General features: G+C 38.2%; 1 protein-coding gene across 2 annotated transcripts; it reads right to left on the bottom strand.

The window, feature by feature from the left end:
* Nucleotides 1-708: 708 nt before the first annotated feature.
* Nucleotides 709-20532, bottom strand: TCAIM (T cell activation inhibitor, mitochondrial). Of its 2 annotated transcripts, none has more exons than XM_074150290.1 (11): nucleotides 20454-20532; nucleotides 18343-18418; nucleotides 14922-15057; nucleotides 14203-14356; nucleotides 12839-13085; nucleotides 11461-11583; nucleotides 8654-8751; nucleotides 6925-7016; nucleotides 4784-5016; nucleotides 4126-4257; nucleotides 709-934 (listed from the first exon to the last, which is right to left on the bottom strand). In XM_074150290.1, the coding sequence occupies exons 2-11, from the start codon at nucleotides 18369-18371 to the stop codon at nucleotides 709-711; spliced, it is 1470 nt and encodes a 489-aa protein (XP_074006391.1). In that variant the 5' UTR covers nucleotides 18372-18418; nucleotides 20454-20532. The 2 variants fall into 2 exon arrangements, with proteins under 2 accessions (XP_074006391.1, XP_074006390.1); XM_074150289.1 differs by lacking the exon at nucleotides 20454-20532 and adding an exon at nucleotides 17443-17514 and having other exon boundaries at nucleotides 18343-18371.
* Nucleotides 20533-20940: the final 408 nt, after the last annotated feature.

Raw genomic sequence — 20940 nt, 5'->3', positions numbered from 1 at the left:
TAAGTAAAGAGGATTGTCAGTATTTATGGAGCAAATGCTGGAAAACAAAGAGAATGACATCTCCTTTAAAGTAACTGCAGACAGTACAACTGGCATATTTTGAAATTCTAAGGCAACAATATTGGACCAGCATATGAAAATCTACTGTATAGACCAAGTTAATGTACTGCTTTCTTCTGCAAAGTAGAAACACTGTGATGTTTTTTCCTTTGTCTTTTTTTTTTTAATTCAGTAGGAGGTAGCAGTATGAAATGCCAATATTACCACCAGATAACTTACATACTCAACTTCTGCATTCAGTGAATCCCTTAAGATAATATGTAGTGTCTGTTTTCAGTAGTACACTAATTAAGAAGATCTACCTGGCAATATTCATGTATATTAAGAATACACATGCACATTTTTGCAGACTTGTAATTTAATGTATTTTCATAACTCACTACAAAAACGCGGTTTCACAACTGCTACCATACACTGGGACTCCTACAGTAGTATGGAGAATGTACAGGTGTCTTTTGCAGAACCAGCAATACTGTGCACTGTGCAAATTTTCCAGGACTCCAATCCTTTTTGAGCAGCAGTTAGAAGAAAATCTGCGGGTTGAATATTGATATCAAAATACAGATTTAAATAATTTACTCTTAAAAACATTCATATTTATAGCCTCTTACAGAAAATAAACAATTCATCTAATTATCAGTTACGTCCTCAGTTTTTCCAGTTCCAAGGTATACACAGGTCTCCATCCTGCAGCACAGAGTAGAAGTGAGAAATGCAAAGGTGCATGCCTTGTAGGTATGGCAACGATTCTTCTAGCAGTCGCTTACAACAATCTATCATCTGTGCACTGGAAACGCTGGGTTCCTTATACAGCCGGTCCAAAGAAAATCTTTCAGTGGAAGTATCGATTAGCTCTTTTTCTGTAATCATCATCCTAGCAAATGAAGACAACAGACAGTGTAAAAATTAGAACTTAATCTCTTAAAAAAGCTGAGATTTTCGTGCAGGTTGATACCCATGTCTAACTCAGAGGCAAGACTGAATATGCTTCCATGACTACGGGCCACAGCATACCTACAGAGTCACATCTGAACATCTGCACCATGAAGTTTTTGCTTACCAGGTAACAGGGGAAAATATCAAAATAAAAATCCTATGAGGCTCCATTTTTAATGTAAGGGATGGAACCACCTGATGCATATTGAATGTGTTAATAACTTACTAACTGCAGTAAGTATATGGAATATTGAATTCATGACTTGCAGATGATTTTTTTCCATTCACCTCATGCAAAGAATGGTAAGACACGATACAGAAAACTCAAGCTACTCAGAAACAAAGTTAATGTGCAGAATCAAGAGTCACTGGAACTGTGGATAATCTGATGCAGAGACAGTTCACGTTCAGCAAGATTTACCAGCTCAGGCACTGTGCCACATTAACCAAGCCGGCTCTGGAAGAAGTATACAGCTATGTTACAGAACAGGACCATCACTGCCCTACGACACAGACCCTGGGCTAAGAGGCTCCACAACACCAACCCAACTCCATGAGATGAGCTACAAAGCAGCAGCACATTTGCAGAGCCACTGGGATGTGAGTCTGCCCAGGCTAGGCATGCACACAGCTACTGATGCTATTTGACTCACGTGAAATTGCTACTGAAGATGCTCAACACCACTCTCCAGAGCTCAGTTTGGGATGTCCATGTACTTACATGGCACTACGCTCTGCTGGGGCACTCTGATCACTCTACAAGAGCCTAGCTTAAACTGAACCAGTGAGTTACCCTGGAGCAGGCCTGCCCTCTCTATTGACTGTATCCATGCCACCCTCCTGCGCTACATCTCTAATACCTGAGGACCAAGCTTTCCTGTTCTGTGAAGTCTCAGGCTCCCCTGAGGGATATAAAGATAGCTGCACGTAGTCAGAACTCCAGGTTTATTTTTAGTCACTTCCACAACGAGGTTTATACCTCTACCACAATACAAACCTGATACTTTACAAGAAGCAAAGGAGGGAGAACTAGATTCATACTAAATCCTGCATTACTAGAATAGTGACGTTATCCACACAGATAAAACAATTTTCTAGAGCAGCAGTGTTTGAACTCTCCAGTGCATCAGGTCATACAGAATTCCAGTTATGCTATGCTATTTACTGGATGTAAAACATTCATCTGCTTGTGCAAAGTAAACTCAGTATTTTTCAAAATATTTTCCTTTATCTCAGGGGCCCCTTTAACAACCACAGGAAGCTAAGGAAAATCATAAGTACAGAATGGGTTCTGTTCAAGGAAGCATTAAGTAAAAAAAGGGGTTTTCAGCTTCAAGAAAAAGACAACTACGGGGAAATATGACATGCCCACAAAAAAAAAAGTAGAGGTGATAAATATAGAATGACTGTTTTGTATTTCCTACAGCACAAGAACAAGAGAATGCCAAATGAAACCATCAGGTTGTGAGTCTATAAAACAATGAACACCTCTCCACTCCTTTACATACACATGCTATACGTAATTTAACTGTGCAATTCAATGCCATGGGATATTCTGGAGCCATAAAGGGCAAATTCGCTCGAAATTAGACAATTAAGAGCGGAGAAAAGAAGATCTATTGAACCCTCTTAACATGAGAGAATGTTTCCAGCTTCAAGCATTTTCTAAAGTGCAGTCAGAAACTGGGAAGGAGTACGGAGTAAAAAAATAAAACCTACTGCATTTTTTGCCCCATTCATAGAGTCTTTCCGCAAGCTAACGGATGCTAGGGACAGAGCTTCAATATGACCCAGTATAGCTGTTCTTTATTTCATACAAAGCAGCAATCATCCAACACCCAATAGAAAAAAACCAGAGATATTTAGGTTGGGTCTTATACTCTTACAACACAGCTCCTTATACACTGAAGGGTGTCCCACAATTCTTTCACTGCCAGCCTAAAGATGACATTTTTTCTGGATTAGTGTCTTCATCTTGTGGGGTGGTGTGAGGTTTTTTGGAGAGCGAGTTACCCAGATGCAAACGCACACATTTGCTACAACATCCCTCCCAGCCTCTACAGACAACACTTTCCCAGCTGTCACATATGGCCAGCTACATAGAGGGCTATTCAGCAGTTACTATATGACAAAAGGAACTTAACTTCAAAGCTAGACTAGGGTTATGGAAAAATTCCAACAAACCTCCATGTTTTCCAGAAATCCATCTCCAAAATACATCCTCCCAAGTAATCAGATCTTAAGAGAACTAAAACCATAAAGCCTTCAGTAAGTCTCATGCCTAAAATAATCTTCACAGAAAAATATCTGGATCTATGCACCATGCATACACTCATGACAGTGTGATGTTTCAACAATTCATTAAAAGCTTTCCAAAGCAGAAAAACAGACTTGCAGTAACAACATCTAAAAGTAATACCCAGTTACCTATCACAGTATTTTATTCAAAATAAAACCAGTATCTCTACTTCATGCTCTTAATCCTCAAAGAAACATACAAGGTGTCAAGAACAAAATTGACAGTTCTGATTGATACTACAAGTTATGGGATTAATATTAAGTATGGTACTATGACTCACTATTGTCATCTCTCTCATCTCACTCACATCTGTGAAAGCGTACCAAGGAGCTATTTCTCTCATTCTATGCCAATTTTTTTTTCTTCCCCTTGCTAGGTGCTAACTAATCTTTTTCTCACCTAACTAACAAACAACTAGAAATAATAATTCTCTAGTCAGTGTCAGTTATTTTTAGTTTAGATTTTACTGTTTTCTCGTCATAATGTTAGTAACATTAAGTTTGTTGCTTTTCTTATTCAATAAAAAGGTCTCTTCCTTAAAAAAACCCCACCTCTCCTTTGGGGAAGTAATTGTAAAAAAAAAAACAAACATAATTTTGTCTTGTAAGCAAAGATCTTTCATTTCTGAATAAAGTACAACTGCTTGTGTTTGCTGGAGGATGAAATTTTTAACTTAGTAAAGCTGACAGGTAAAGTTCTATTTTATAAACAGTTGTTTTTTCCACCAAAAGAGCATCAATACATTCTCCAAAGTTCTCCTCCTCCAAATAAAACATATGACATGCAAAGACTTTCATGAGGTAAATGTATTTAGTCACATAAACACTTACTCCTCCTTTCTTTTCAGATTTTCTCTTGCTTCCTGTGCTTTGGCAAAAATAAACCATTGAAGGGTTGCTGGATCACAGACTGTTGGGATCATAAAGTGCCCAAATTCATGTAAGCTTGGTGCGTATCTGTCACTAATGAAACATGATGGAATTAAAAAACAAGGTATCATTTTTTTTTTTACAAGTATTTACATTAATTACTTTCAGAATGAAGATAAAAGACTATAAAGTAAACACAATCAGACTAATTAGTAAAAAATTAATCAAGTGTGGTTCATGAGAATACAGAAGTATCAAACAATTTTTTTAAAATTACATTCAAAAGCAACTCTGTCAACAACCCTCAAAAAATAGGAACAGCAGCACCGTCATACACAGCTGAATGTTGACTTAACAGCATAAAACCTTCAATTTAACTCCGCACAACGCTATGACAGCCAGAACTTTGATTCTAACTTGAATGAAACATGCAGATTTTTCTTTAATCTGACTCCTCCTTAACCCATAAAGGCATTTAAAACCTTCAGAAACAAAAAGACTTTGACATAATGAAAATTGGAGATTATATTAGATTTCTTCTTAGTGATAAAAATAATCGGTTACAAAAAAAAAAGAGTAAAAGCCCTAAAAGGAAGAAACCTTTCCTGCAAATACCTACCTTTCCAGAATCATTTGCAAGCCTCGCAGACTGCGAGGATGAAAAGGTAGTCTACTGTCACGTAATTTATTATAGAAAGAGTCCAGAGTCTCGTAGTACTCTTCTAGAGTCAACAGGGGTTGCAGTTCTTCAATATATATTACTTGTATGCCTCCCAGAAGCTGGCTTACGCGATCTTCCAACAGCAGCAGCCTTTTTTGAAGTTTATAATAATTTGGCAATCTCTCAAAAATCTGTGCACACACACAAACATTTCCTATGTTACAAAGCATATACATTTATTTTAAGAAAAGGAAAAAATAAGAAACTGTAAGAGACACTTAACAATGCAAACATGAAACTCAAGGGGAAAAAATAATCATAGAATACAAAAAATCAGAAGTATCAAGTATATATATATTTTTGGGGCAAGATATAATGAAATAAGATCATAAGTATTGTCACTATTTATACTATAAAGGCACTTAAGATTAATGGATGTGCTTTATTTATATATATATACAGAATAAAAAAAATAATCTGAGGCCTACATAAAATGTTTATCACTAGTTATAGCGGTAGAGCTATTCCACATCCAATCAAAAGTGATTTTGCCAGCCTAATTTATAAAAATTCTCAAAAAAGGAAAGAGTCTTTGTTGCTGGAACTTTTTCTTTCCAATGATTTAGGTGATAACCAAGCTCGTCTTGAATCTGAAGCAAGAGGAGAAAGGAGGATGGTACCAGACCTCTAACTTACAAAACCTATACCACAAAAAGTTAAGAAGCGGTCAGTGTTGTAAGCTGAGACATAGAAGGTGTGATAGGGAAAAGGCTGGAACAGGGCAACAAGTGAAAAAGGAAAATCTGTAGTAATAGTCACTATTTACCATCTACCCAGTTATTACTAGAACACAGTTCTCCATACAAAAGACATATACTGCTGCTGGAACAAGTAATTTCAGAATAATCTCTTTAGAAATCCAAGACAGTAGTAGAATCAGAGCAGCTTTTGCCATAATAAAATCCATTGCCTCGGGGTTTCCATTTTTTATAGATGAAAACTGCAAAAATCCTCTAAATACTGTGCCTCTGACCAAGCATTCTACAGACTGACTTGGCTTCCTTTTTCTAATAATTATTAACAAACGTACTGGCACTTAGGACTGCTTTCTAAAATGGGTTAGAATTGGACAAAAAAAGTTCTGCTCTCTAAAAACCAACCTCACGAAGATTTTCACTGACTTTTCTGTATATCACTTAACATGATCTTCAGTGCATTTTAAAATAAAACCCCCTTGATTTCAGGTTCAAATACTTCTTCCAAAGCAAACACACACAACCAACTCTACACTCTGTCCCATCTGCACAGTACTTTGTGCAGATATATAACCCCTTCAGAAAGCTCCCCAGCAAAAGTCAGAATGATGAAGCATTTCTCTTTTCAAGGAAGAGAGTGGGTTTTTTAGTATTAATCAGAATACTTTTATTCCAATGACTACCAACACTTGCAAATCCCAGAGTAGAAAGTTTTGCATTAAATTTTAGTTTCTCAGTTTAAGTTCTTTGTAAATCATTCATACTAACAAACCATGTTTTGGTTTTTTTTTTTCCCCTTTTCCTCCCAGTGAAACATATATAGGTAAAAATTTAAACTACCACCAAAGAAAGCTTTAGACCGAGTGCTAAATTTTCATATTATTCATTGATTGGAATACAGAAATAGAATATTCTGGTATTCTAGCTGGGTGAAATTTCCAACTGTGAAATTCCACCAATTATCGGTTGGTTACTCTCATCTTTACAAAAATCTAAATAAAATTCCTAAATTCTTCATGGGAACGAGCTCTTTATGGATAACGACATATTGTTCCAGTGCTCATTGCACAGACTAGAACACTGCATAATAAATTGGTTTTCTTTACATCTAATCAGGGGCAGGACTGATTTGTTAGTGAAAGCAGCAGTAATGGTCTGACAAAGATTGTTGTTAGTATATCACAGGATTAAATTTAGAATGCAATATACACAGTTATGCTACATATAGTAGCTATGTGTTTCCTTTACACTACTCAGTTATCTGCACCAATTAATACTTTGTTTATAGCTGAAAATCAGATATCCTAACAAGAGGCATTATCATTTACTTTGAAATCATCTTACTTTGGTCCAGTGATGATGAACATCCATGGTCCCCAGCATTATGTGGCCTGCTGCACTCATACCTGAACGGTCTGTAAATACCACCGTGCGTCCTGAAGATTGAACAAAGCTATTTACTGATTTGGGGTATTGCAATTATTCCCACAATTATTTAAGGCTTAAATGTACTACCAACATGTCACAAGCAACACATTTCCTGCAGCACAAACACACACGAGCAGGTGCTTTTGTTATTCTCAAAACTTGAAAACTCCAGTTCAATGATTTTTTTCACACAAGCCTTACTTAGCATTTGCCTTCTCCCTGTTTAAACTTGATGTATTTTTAGTTAACTGGACTTTTTTCTTACAAAGGTTACTTTTAAAATAAGAGAAAAATCTCAGCAGACAGCATGTTCAAAGAATCTGTACAAATCATATATATACAGTAGGAAATATATGCTATATGCCTAAAGTATAGGTCAAGAAGGTAAGGGTTGGTCAAAGAACTATTAGCACAGCCGTTCAACCCTACTCCCACAGAACTCTCTCCAATACACAAGCTGTGAGAAGCGCTTTCACATTTTTAAGAAAGAATACAGACAACATAAAGGGATAATAGTAGGCTTATTTTCTGGGAGGACAAATCAGTTATTAGTCTGAGTGCAGGTTTTTTTTATTTAAAGTGAAGTACAAAGATTCTCAAGAATTCTTTAGGGTAAAAGCATAGTTATTTATCAAAATAAGCTTCCACGAAAGTCTTCAGTGGCATCTATTAATCTACAAGACAAGGCTTAAATAGATGCTCCTGCTCTCAGAAATCAGTTTTCCAAAATCCTTAGAAAAGGGCAACACTGACTTTAAGGCATCTAGTCCACCCTTGTACCCCAAGGCAAGATCAACTTTACCTGTATAATTACTGACAGGTATTTGTCCAGTATATTATTAAAGATTTTCAAAGATGGAGGCTACAACACATTCACAAGACAAACTTCTCTAGTACTTTAAATCCTTACCATGCTTAGGTAAAGAAACTAATTTGAAACTTGATACAATTTAAAACTACTACTTATTGTCCTACCCACACTGTCTTTTGACAACAGATTAGGTGAACCCTCAAACCAAAGCCACTCCAAACTGAGTATCTGCAGATGGGCATAAAATGTGGAGTTACAATTAGAGCAAACAGCTACTGCCACAGGTCAAACAGCTGCGCACGAAGAATGGCAGATCAGGTTTACAGAATAGTTTTTCCCGAGAAGATAACAGACTTCAATATAGGTATTTTATGGCACATGTATGATAAGACAATATGATTTTAAAGGTATTCTTCTAAATCCTCCTTATATTGGCTCTTTAGAGAGCTACTAGCATTTCTGTCTTGGATCTACCATGGGTAACCTATTGCTACCTCCACCCTTTGAGAGATTCAGCCTGGATTTTTTACTTTCATTGTTAGTACTAAGTCTAGTGCCTTCAACTCACTCAGTTTGCATTTTTTAGGTAGTAAAATAGAAGCTGAATGTAGTGAATACACTGTAAGGAAAGGTCACTTTAAAAAGTACTCAGTAGCTTAAAATGTAAGTTCTCACCAGCTTTTCAGTAAGCCTGGCAGGTTTTGGTTTTTTTTTTTTTTTTTGCAGTTATCAGAAGCATTCTTGAGAAGCACTAGAGGTCCCATGTCACAGAAGATCACACCCGTCTTTGAATCAATACTACATTAGGATATATGAAACAAGAAACAGAAATACCTTTAACATTCTTTAATACTTCAGGTCTCTGTTGGACTAAGCGACCTAGACTGTGTAGTTGGCTGCAGCGGTGAGCAATACCCCAGCTTCTCTGCCACCTAAATAAAAATACAATTGAAAGCATTTCTTTCTCAGCATTATTAACAAAACAAAACAGAACTCAACAACTCAAACAAAATAACACTTCATCAACAGTAATAAAAGCAAAGACCTACTGAAAAGCTGTGTCATATGCTATTTTAACACAAAGGCCTAAATAAAATTTCACAATCTCTGTTAAAGTGACAGCAAAAAAAAAAGGAATAAAACAAGATTTGAAGACATAAAATAAATTAAAAAAAATAATAAATAATAAATGAAATTGAATAAAACCAGATATAGGAAAATAAATACAAAACCTGGTAGACAGAGCAGAACTTGCAAATCTCACCCCCAGCAAGAAGGGGGTTCACAAGTAAATAGCAACAGACAACCCAGCATTTGATTCAGTCATGTGGCACGCAGTTTCTGTTTGTACACTGTGTCACGTTTGTCTAGAGGAGCAAATGCCATATATAAGGAGGTTGTCGTCTTTTTTTTTTCCCTTTCAGTTCCTAGCCCAAAACATTGCTGTGATTCCCATGGTAAGCTGCTGTATATATATAACCATATTTCACGGTGGAATAATTTCTGTATCTATATTAATATATGTTAAACCATACAGGAACCAGGTATTACAGTGGTGACTTTAATAGATGTAGTTTTGACATCTCTTTCGTCACAGACAGATCAGCTATTAATTACATTTCAAAAAGCATTTAAATTGTAAAGTCGTCCCAGCATATTGAAAAATTACATTCTTTTACAAACTTCTGGCTGATATAAAATTGTCTCATAATGGCAAATTACTATTCCCTTACTGTACCAGTCTGGCTGGGATTGGGTTTAATTTTCTTCATAGCATCTCTGTATTTTGGATTTTTTAGCAAAACAGTGTTGATAACACATCAATCTATTGGCTGTGCAGTGCTGGCACAGTGTTCAGGTTTTCTCTTTTTCCCCCCACTCTGCCCTCATCAGCGAGTAGGCTGGGGTGGGCAAGAAGCTGGGACGGGACACAGCCAGGACGGGTGATGACAACTGACCACAGGAATATTCCAGACCATATGACATTGTGCTCAGCAATAAATGCTCAGGGAGAGGATGAGGAAGGGGGGGAACTTCATGATTATGGCATTTGTCTTCCCAAGCAACTATTACACATGCCGAGGTCCTGCTCTCCAGAAGCAGCTAAACATCTTCCTGCCGACAGGGAGCAATGAATGCATTCCTCCTTCGCTTTGCTTGAACGCACAGCTTGGCTTCACTTCACCTATTAAACTTCTACCTCAATACACGAGTTTTCTTGCTTTTCCTTTCCATATTCTCTTCCTCCCATCCTGCTGGGGGTGTATGAGCGAGCAACTGTGTGGGTGCTTAGCTGCTGGCTGGGGTCAACCCGCATCATCTCATTTAGGGAAATCTAACTAGCAAAAAGCCACTCCGGGATGCAGATAACGGAACTATGCCACAGCACGTATGAGGCAATTCAATCTATTATAATGCAAGTAATTCTAATAGCTATTTACTGTTATCTAGCGATATGACTTTGCTTTCAGTAGCACCAGGCAGGAATGTAAAAAGGTGGCTTATAGATCCTGCCTTCTCTTCAGTTGTCCTGAACTTGTATACAGAATAAAGCAAATGACCCCGTTATTTTGCAAGCCTCTGAGGACTAGCATTAGGCTGCAGGATCACAAGTAGTAGTTTCCTATTGAGACTGTCAGATTCCTGACACATTCTTTTCCGAATTATGGTAATACAATTCTTGGAAGGTTAATAACTTTTCAAGGAACACAATAGTTTTGGTGCATTTTAAAAGCACAAACTATAAGAAAATTAAATATAAACCTTAATAAAACCAAACCTACGCATTTAATACTGAAGACTGTTTCAGAAACTTAAATAAAAAAACCCACCACAGCACAGTTTCAGAGGATTAGAAATTGTGTTCACAAAAACTGGCTTCAGCTTAAAGGAAGCCAGGCTCTTTTACAGGGGGAAAGGAACAAAAGCACGATATCAGAAGCTCCAGCTCTTTCTTTCACGGTTTAAAGGAGAATTTAACAGACTAGCCCTTGAAATAATTCTCCAAAGTTTATTTTCCCCTTGTTGAACACCCTCACTGCCACTTTCCCATTCTGAATATCCTACTTCAGAACATCCTCATTTGAAGGGACAAAACTTAAAAAAGGAACACACATTATTTTCTGAAAAACTTCCTGAAGAATCAAGGTCACCAACTGTACTCAGCCCTTTCAAGCAAACAAATATCCTTCTCCTCTGGAGTGTGGGAATCAAGACACTAGAAAGAACAACATTTTTATTAAGCCTTCCCAGGATGTCAATATGCACCACGTGCAAAGTTGCATTTCACTGCCAATCCAGTCACATTTGTAGATACTCACTTGAATTCAGGAAGAGTGATTTTATCCAGCAGAACACTCAAACTAATGCATATGCACAGGCCCTATTTCAAGTGCTTATGTGCTTGCCTTAACTGGAGCCTATGCTTTTAGTTACAAATACTATGTCTTTTTGAGCAGATTGTAACAGGGAACTTCTGTCCCAGTAGAATTCTTCTGGAAAAATCTTACTCAGTGCAATAACACTTTCACATACATGAAATATAGATGTTTTGTAATAAGCCTTTAAAGCTCATGGCATAGTATTGCACAACACTTCTCTGCTTTGACTGTCTTAATGCAAGTCCAACTGACATTTATTACCTGATATCTGAGAGCTGGAGCTGGTGAGAGAGTTCAAATTTTAAACGTTCTAGTTCTTTTCTAAGTGGCAAACTCTTTTTCAGCTTTTTTACTGCACTTGCTTCATTATCATCTAGCCAGGATCTGAAAGAGGAGGAGGAAAAAAGTATCATAATAGACTATCAAATAAGAGAGGTGTTAATAATGGGCCAAGTTAGGTAATTTACAGAGCTGGGATGAACACAGATTAAACAGGTCACGGTTTTACAGTTCTTTTGCCAATAATCACAACCAGGCAAACATGATTCATGGAGTACATCTAAAACTTCCAATAAATAAATCATTCTATTTCATCATTCTATTTCTAGAAAAAGCTACTCTAAGATTTAGCCTTTGTTCATAGCATAAACTTATTTTGATACTCTTAGTTTTACAAACAAATACTTCCATTCTCATACTGTATTGTAAGTGAAAAAATTCAAACTCGGAAGCAAAAAGAGAGGCCCAATGCCAAATGGCCAGCTATTAAAACCAGACTGTTAATATGTAACTGTTTGTGGTATTTCTCGTAAATGTCTATAAATCAGTAAAAAAATTCTCTAGTATGTTAAATCTCAGTTAAGTATTCTACAGTAGCATATATTATAGCAGTTTTATTTGTGAGCTGCTAGGCAGGATGAGGGGTATTTTTTGCTCTGAAGATACTACCACCACAGTTCTGCATTTATTTCAAACAGCACCCAAGACTCCTTGTTACAAAAAGTTTTTCAAGGCAGTACTTTTCATCCTTCCCCAAAATGAGCATGTACAAAACTTATAAACAACCAACTTCCAATACACAACATACTGCATTTATAGCAAGTTGACTACTAGTTCAATTTAAGTATTAAGATGGGTATGCCGAACAACAGATCAGAAGCACAACACTAAGGTATCTGGCAAATTAAACCACTGCAACCTTCGGTTTTATGTATTATCTCCCCACCCCCCAACAGAATATGATAATGAAATACTAACAATAAAGTTAATAGCCTTATGGTTTTGTGTTACAGAAATCCCATAAGGGGTAAGGAGCTATTTAGAGCAAGTGGAACCTCTGCCTCCTTCTGAATCGCCACCAATATTCGACAAAATTGAAAAACTAGATTAACCAAAACTAGATTGACCAAACATGAATGCTGGGCAAAGAGACAAGAATGTCTTGGCTTCGCTGGCACTGCAGTTATCCCTGGAGCTCATTTGAACTCTCTTGAGTTCTAAGAGGCATGACAGAATTACCTGATGGACAATGAAGTTTTGTATTGTTCAGAATGTCTATTGATTGCCTTTAAGACACATCAACATTAGAATAAGACCAATTTAGGTTACAAAGTATCAGTTAAATAAAAGTCTTACGCACATTAAAGTTGTTTCCACTCTCTGGGCTTGTTCTAGTTCCTCCTCAGGATCCTTGAATCCAGTGAATGAATAATAAGTCTTATCCCATTTGATAGGTCTGTTCAGTGTGCTTTTTGCTTCCTTGTGGGGCTGAGCGTTCACATTCAAACTTTGAATATGCTCCGTAGATAAACTGCAGGAGTTGAGAATATCTAATACTGTGCTCAGGAGATCCCTAGTATGTAGCGTAAAACTGACTGCTCGAAACCCTATAAAATACAATCCCACAAAATTAGTATTATTTAACTACATTATTTTAAATGCATTCATATTTATTTCTTACAAGAACCCGAACAAGGCATACATAGTTAGAAAATACACTACAAAATTCATGTGCAGTTTAACCTTAAAACTGTTATGCCTCCAAAAATATAAATAGAGCTGTTTTAACTGTTTGAATTAACTGTCTGATAAATTGGAAACCTAGCTACACATGTAGCATAACCCAAAAAAGGATGCTTTAGCAGTGGCAGTTTTGTCCAACAGCTCTACACAATTCACATCATTACTGATCACCGCTCTGGATATGGTTTACTGTAGAAGCGCAGTACTACAGCAGCGCTCCCCAGGCTACAAACGGAAGCTTCAGAACAAAACATCACACTTGCACACTGGCTAAAATAAAGTCCCATCACTTAGCTATTGGGCCTAACTGCCCCATTAGAAAGCAAGCAAGTATTAGACTCAAGAGCAGAACACAGTTGTTAGTTCAACTGCTATGTTGAACTTTAAGTAGACTGGACATAACACTACTATTTTCCTGAAAAACAGTATGATTTTGTTTTCTAGCGCTAGGGTCCCTCAAAATGTGCCCAAAAGTTCTGACTAGCAGGATACAGAACACAAGACTCATGTGTTAGATAAGGCATATTGATACATCAGAGACAAATACGTAGAATAAAATTAAAATAATTATTCCAAACTTGGTCATATTTTCTGTAGTCTCAAAGCTGTTCCTACTGATCCTACAAGCAGCCTGACACTGTGTACTACACAGTATCTGCAGTGAAAACACGGACCCAAGTATTCCAGTTGAACATGACAACGGTATCAGAAGCAGAAAAAAATATCATTTACATCAACCTATGTTTTTTTACTTCCTCACACTGTAACTTGACCTCAACTTCGTTATTTCTCATTCTTTCAATGATTTTTAAAGCTTAAGATGTTTAATTACTTGGGATGGTCCTAGCTGTCTTGTCTAATACATACTTTCATGGTTTGACAGGATTTTATTCAGTTGAAAAATTATGACTGCACAAGGTTAAGTAACGGTCTGAAAGAATTTAAATACAGGAAGATACATTCTGCACGATCTAAAAGCACCTGAAGCACTGAAGGATTCTTGAACATTAGAAGAGTTTGGCTCTCTTTCTCTAACATAAAAAGTAAGCTGAGTTGGCTTAAAGGAGCGAAACCCTGGTTTCTGTAGATTCTCCAAGTAGCCATTTAACCTCTTCAGAGAGTTTTCATTTACTTCCTGTTTAAAAAAAAAATAAACAAAACCATCATTACATATGAAGAATTTGGCCATTTTTTGTCTAAACCTTTTTAATCTTACATGCAGAATTAATTTTTACAAACTGCCAGGTGCTCTTAACAAGTAGTGATATAGTTCATGTTCTCAGCATAAATGAGTAATTATCTTGCATGAATAAACTGTACGATGTACATACTTGTACATTCTTGTACATTCCAAAATCGCACTTTTAAGGCTTTCAAGCTTAAAGAAAACCATTGATTCAAGTACAATGCTTTATCACTTTGAAATGCTGCGCAAGTAATATGTATTATAAATTAAGACTTGAAGAATTCAGTATTGTCTTTATAACAATTAAACAGAAAATATGACTAATAAATAACGGGTGTTTAAAGGATCCATCCTTGTTAAAAAAAAAAAAAAGAAAGGGCATCTTTCTGTTCTCTGGTAACAACCATATTAAATTCTAATAGTACTTTTGTTTCATTGACAGCGGGAAAACTAGAAAATTTCCATCCTTGATACATGACACATTTACAAAGAAAGCATACTAAAAGATTTTTACCCTCTCTTTGGGATGCTGGCCAAAGAAGTCTGGATGCACAGCAAAATAGAAAGGTCTGAGTGCATTGATAGCATCAGCTCCTGACAAAGTTCTTGACTGAAGAATGCATTGTAGCAATATCTTCTCCAGACATAACCTAGTAAAGTAATAAAATGGTTATGTATGATGCAACCAATCAAGTGATAAACTGATATAAATTACATTACAAAGTGATAGAATGGACTAAACATTCACAGTTGCCAGTATAATAATTTTAAACTGATATTAGAAGTCTGAATTCTTCTCCTTGGGACTCACAAAGCTGTATTTATACAGAACAAATCAACAGGTTCAAGTGATGGTGGATGCCAACGGCTGATTAAAGACATGTAAATAAGTACAATAACTTTTCCCTCTACTTTCTCAAAGCAGGCTCAAATGAAAATTCCCCAGTCAAGCAGTTTGAATGATGAAGACTGGCTTTAGCAGTATTTTTGTAGCTACTGCTGAAGCTGCTCTTAAAAGCCAACTCTTACATACTTTTGAACCTCCAAGTCAAAAAGCAAAACGCAATATTTTTCAATCAGTGCCAAAAGAATATTAAATTTTACCCAGGAATAATAATCACAATTCAATCAGAGGATGTTCTGCATTAGTTTGAGGTCCACATACTTGGGTCCATGTACAAAAAAAAAAAATTAATCTACTTTCCCAAACATACTCTTCTATAGAAGACATGAAATAAAAAGCCAGTACTTTGTTGACCTTTGATCTTCACTGAAATAGAAGAAAATAAGGACTAAAAAATTTCAGTGGTAAGAAAGGAAGATTGTTTCACCTAAGAACAGAAGGAAAAGTTAAGTTGAAGAAGTTCTAGGAAGTTCAGAAAAGTACAAAAGATTGAATACCTCCAATTACGCATAAATCAGATAACAGTTCTGCAACGAGCACACTTGTGTAACAGAAGACTGAAATGGAAGGAAAAACAAGTCCTGAATTAAAGACCACCAAAAGTTCCTGCCATAGCTAAAAGTTGATATTCAAGTTCGCAAGCTAATTACCAAGAGAGAGTATATATAAAAGCAGCAAGAAAATGTGAGTTGTTAAGTATTTAGTGATAGATTTCTCCTTCAGCTGATTTCACAGGCTAACAAATTCAATGGGCCAAACATTTTTTCTGTGGTTAATGTTCATTTTCATTTGCAACTCAGAAGGGTAGGGATTCTGCTCTGTTAAGCAATGCAATGCTGTTTCACTCCTCCCAGTATCATTCAAACTGCAAGCCCTAAATAGGACAATATATGGCATACTGGAGGCAAAGCTGCTTCCAATTCACATAAAACTATTAACATTATTAATAACAGTAAGCAAGACTGTTTTACAAAGAGCTATTTGTTCAGCATCAGACCAAATAATCATCCTGGGCACAGAAACATGTGAGACTATTTCCTGACTGCTTTCATTAATTACAAAAAAAAAATAAAACCCCCACGTTTGTGCTTAGACAATAAGCAGTATTTTTCATTTTGGCAAATGGTAGAGTAAATGACAACAGTTGAGTTGTCAAGCAGATGCAATGACCCTTACTTTACCTTTTTTCTGTCAACCTTTCCAGCTCTTCAATTAGAAACATAAAAGCAGTTAAAGCTAATGTTTTCTACCTAAGAGGTAAGCAAATATTTAATTAGTAGGTCTTAAAAGTCAGCACGCTAAAAACAAGAGAAATTTTTGTAGAAAAGTGGAATTGAAAACCTGTAATGTAAGATGACTGATGAAATTTCAAACCATTATGACTAAAAGCAACTTTCATGCGCGTGGATTAAATGGAAGATTAAAAAAAAGATAAAATGAATTACTGGGAAACACTCCTACCTTCTTGTTGGCTGCATCTCAGAAAGAGTCTAAGACCAGTCATCACTATAGCCCATGATCTTACTCAAAATAGCAGGAGATGGTGAAGTACCACAGCAATATCACGCTTTTATGGAGAGCAAAAGCTCTCAATAACAAGAACATGCCAGAGCTGCTCACTGATGCAGGAAAAAACCCTTTACCTGACCTGGCAAGAAAGGAAACCAAGCATACTAGATAAAAGTCCACTTGGTCATATGTTTTACCATTTTGGATCCAGGAAACACCAAAATTGCTGAGAAAAAAAGTAGCAGAAATTTTCTTTTTTTTTTTTTTTTTTTTTTAGCAAGCAGACACAAAATGGTAAAAAGGAAAAAATTCTTTCCAACAAAGGAAAAAAAAAAGTAAATTAACTAGCTACCTATCTGATGGCAGTTTTGACTAGGAGCCATGCAAGTAACCCACATCCTCCTAGACCCAGCTGCTAGGAGGAAGTAAGGAGCTCAGTTCTCTCTTCACCTTATTTGTACACCATTTCCCTCATCCACACTCGAGCTACATGGCAAGCTGCTTCCAATAGTTAAGAAAAAAAGTTCCAACATACCTGGAAACTAGTAATCATACATCCAAGTTTATTAATCAAAAACTTCCATCTGGTATTCTACCAGAAAAATGGCCAAGTATGGTTAACTTTTGTTCCCTTGTTTTGTATCTAAACAACACTGTCGTGCTAGTAGGAAGGCTCAGGATTCCAGCCAAAAGTCTATTTTGAACTTGCTTAAAAGAGAAACGCTCAAGGGCCAAAATTAGTCTGCGTGACAGAAGGAAGAATTCATTCACTGAAGGTGAAAGACAGAACTCTGAGGCATCCTTCAAGAGAAGTGACAAAATAAATGAATTAAGATGAATTTAGAGAGAGAAAGTGCAAGCCACTCAAAATGTGGCTTTGCTCACAAGGAGCAAGGATTGTTCCAAGAGCTTCATTCAGATCTGAAGAGCAAAGAAAGGCTTCGTGTTAAAATCAAGGTCATAACTTTGAGGACAGCCGTCTCCACTTCATGAAAGATATGAAACACAATCTCTACAAGAACACATTCTGCAATCGTACTCTAGGACTGGTTTAATTTATTGATTAAATAATTCTCTTCAGCTTTCTTTTTACTTTTTCTTCACAAGTTTAACTGAAGTTTAACTTTTTGGCTTATAGCACTGGCACTGAAAAGCTTTGTTAAATTAAGCTCATTATTACAGATATGTTCTGTCACTTTGAAACACTGAGCTTTAATAACTCAATAATGCAGTAATATATTGGATATCATATTCAGATTCAGACTACCACTTTCTCATAATTAAGCTATTTTAAAACCCTTGTTTTATTGAGAGCTTTTTTAATGTCTCACTTGAGGACAGGCATATGGCTTTAGGGGATTTTCAACTGTGGATGCTCTGTTGAAAGCTTTGAGCTGTAAAGATGAGAAAGCCAAAGAAATAACCATTAAACAAAATACAAAACCAGTTCTACATATATGCAAATCATAAGCAAACACTTAAACATACGCCAAAGGTAAATTAGATCTGCAACATGCCATACCTTCTCACGGCTCTCAAGCAGCAAAACATTTCAGCAACTCAGTGGTCAAGCCAACTTTCAGCCATCCACTAACTCACTTGAAAAAAGGAAAAAAAAAAAATGCTGTTTAGTAATGGACATGTGTATTTCCCCCTCTTACTTACCAGTGCATTCTCTAAGTCCTAGGCAATAACTTCTAAAGTCACAATAGTAATACAAAATTGAGAAATCACACATAAAAGCTTTGCATAAGAATGTTTTCAGTTTCCTCTACTAACAATGTGTCTTACAAATATTAAGAGTTGTTACCAGTTTTCTATTTGAAGATAAATATTTAAAAGATGTTCCAGTTAAGAAAAAAACCCTAAAAATATATTTATTGAAAATGTTTGCTGCCCTTCCTGATGTTCGGTTTTTGTCTTGAAGTACAGAAACAACAAAAAAGAACCTTTCTTTAAGCACTAACACATACCAGCTCATGGAATTCCATGTAAATTTTTACTCTGCTAAGTCCAAAACTTTTAAACAAATGATAATACTTCAAAATTTATATGCCAGCTATTTTATAGGGAGACAATATAAAAGCAAAGGGAAAGATACTGTCACACAACAATGCCTGCGAATCTTTATCAAAAGTTTGCTGGCATTCATAAAAGTGAATCAGCAATTTTTACCAGAAACTATGCAACTCTAATTGAGAGTTTCCCAACTGGAGATAAACCACTTCGTGTATCAGAGTGCGAATTATACTTAATTATTAGGGATTACAAGAGAAGCTCCCCATTGGCAATGGTTTCTAATATGTTTTCATACTCTTTTAAAAAAAAAAAACAACAAAAAACATACTTTCCTTTACACTTTTCAAAATAACATATTCCCACTAAGTATACCATTTTAAAGCACTTGGGATGAACAGTTACCAAAGAAATATCATCCCTGTTCCAACACAGCACGATTGTTCCTATGACTATTTTGCAAAACACCTGAAGTTTTAGAAGTGCATCTTACTAATACTTAAGTATATAAATAGTTTACCAATTATTTCACCAGAGGCAAACAGGGTGAGAAAAAAAAAAAAAAGCTGAGCTAAAGTATCCCAAAAATACATTATGATTTTTGTGTTCTGATGTTCAGCTAGGTGGGCATGACAATAATTATTTCATCTGGAGTGTCCCTACCAACGGTCCTAATCATAAACGAACTTAAATATGTCAACAAGCTCTCTGGTAATAAAACAGTTTTCTCTCTCTCTGTAATTTTAGCTTCGGGGCTTTGGACAGAGGATGGAAAAAACCCAAGAATCTCACTAATCTGTGGTGACACTTTATATAACCAGGCAAAAAGCACCATTGTTTCTTGTTTTAAACGCTCTACTGACTGCTGCGAAACTGCTACATCGCTTAGTTATAAAATCTCCTGGTTTGGGGTAAGTTTCCCCCCGGCTCGCAGAGCGGCTTGCCAGCGTTGAACAAAAACGTTAATTACATCGCGGTCGCTTCGCGCAAGAGCCGCCCCGGCCGAGACCACCCGTCCCAGCCGTTCGCCTGCCCCCGGCCCTGGGGGCAGCGAGAAGAAAAACGCCATCAACACAAGCGGGTGACAGGGAAACGAGGCGCCGGTGGGAGCGACGGACGCACCGCCCGGGAGACGCCGAGCGCCAGCGGCTCAACCCCTGGCAGCTGGAACCGTTTACAGCGGGGAACCCCGGGGGAATTCGGTTTAAAATTCACTAGCGGTAACGGCGTGGGCCTTTCCGTCGGCACAGCCGTCAGGGGCGTGTGTCACGGTCGCTCACACCCCCCACCCCCCGTTAAGAAGACCGGGAATAACGGCGCAGCCCCGGGCCCTCCGCGGCGCCCGGGCAGGTGCCTCAGGGCCGGGCCACCGGGAGCGGCGGCACCGACAGAGCTGCTGCCCCGCCTTCCCCAGACAGCCCACGGCCGCTCTGCTACCGGAGGGGCCGAGCGAGGCGGCCAACGACAGAGCTCGGCCCGGTTTCAGCGCAGCCTCCCTCCCCGCCCCCCCCGCTACCGTCGCACGGTCCTCCAGCTGGCGACGGTCGAACCGGCACCCCCCCTCCCCCCGCCTCGCGGAGGAACCCGAAGCCCCCGGCCCGGCCCGGCCCCGCTTACCGCCGCGGCCGGACAGCGCCCGCCGGGTCTTGGCCCCCCATCGCCCGGCGCAGCCGCCCCCGCCGACAGCCCCGGAGGCGGCGGGAGGGGGGAAGGAGGAGAGGGGGGGCGGGGCAACGCCACGGCGCGCGAGGGGGATTCCCGCCCGGAGGGGGGCGTGCCCAGCGCGCGCCTGCGCTCCCCGCCCCGCCGGCCGCTCCACCGCCTCCTCGCGCCCCGCCCACCCGGCGCTCACGTAGCAGTCGCGCGCCCCGCCCCGCGCAGCCGCGGCCGCGCGCCCCTGAGGCGGGAGCGAAAATGGCGGTTGGGGGCAGTGCGGGGGTCGTGGCAGCGCTTTAGCAAAGCGCTACGGGTCAGGCAAAGGAGGATTAGGTGAAACAAACACGTAATAGCCATTGATTTCATGTGCTAGGTGTTGTTGCCGCTCTTGATTGCGGACCTGCTGGAGGGTAGGGTGGCTCTGCAAAGGGATCTGGACAGGCTGGAT

The sequence above is a fragment of the Numenius arquata genome, chromosome 7 (assembly GCF_964106895.1).
Source record: "Numenius arquata chromosome 7, bNumArq3.hap1.1, whole genome shotgun sequence".
Taxonomy (NCBI): domain Eukaryota; kingdom Metazoa; phylum Chordata; class Aves; order Charadriiformes; family Scolopacidae; genus Numenius; species Numenius arquata.
This window is presented reverse-complemented; position numbering and strand designations above follow the sequence as displayed.

Excerpts from the sequence above, each read along its gene's own strand:
- TCAIM (XM_074150289.1), bottom strand. The coding sequence starts at position 18,371 with ATGTTTTGCTGCTTGAGAGCCGTGAGAAG. Across the intron at positions 8,752-11,460 it reads CTCCAGCTCTCAGATATCAG|GTGGCAGAGAAGCTGGGGTA; the intron begins GTAATAAATGTC and ends ATTTTTATTTAG. Across the intron at positions 7,017-8,653 it reads AGTATTAAAGAATGTTAAAG|GACGCACGGTGGTATTTACA; the intron begins GTATTTCTGTTT and ends TTCAATCTTCAG.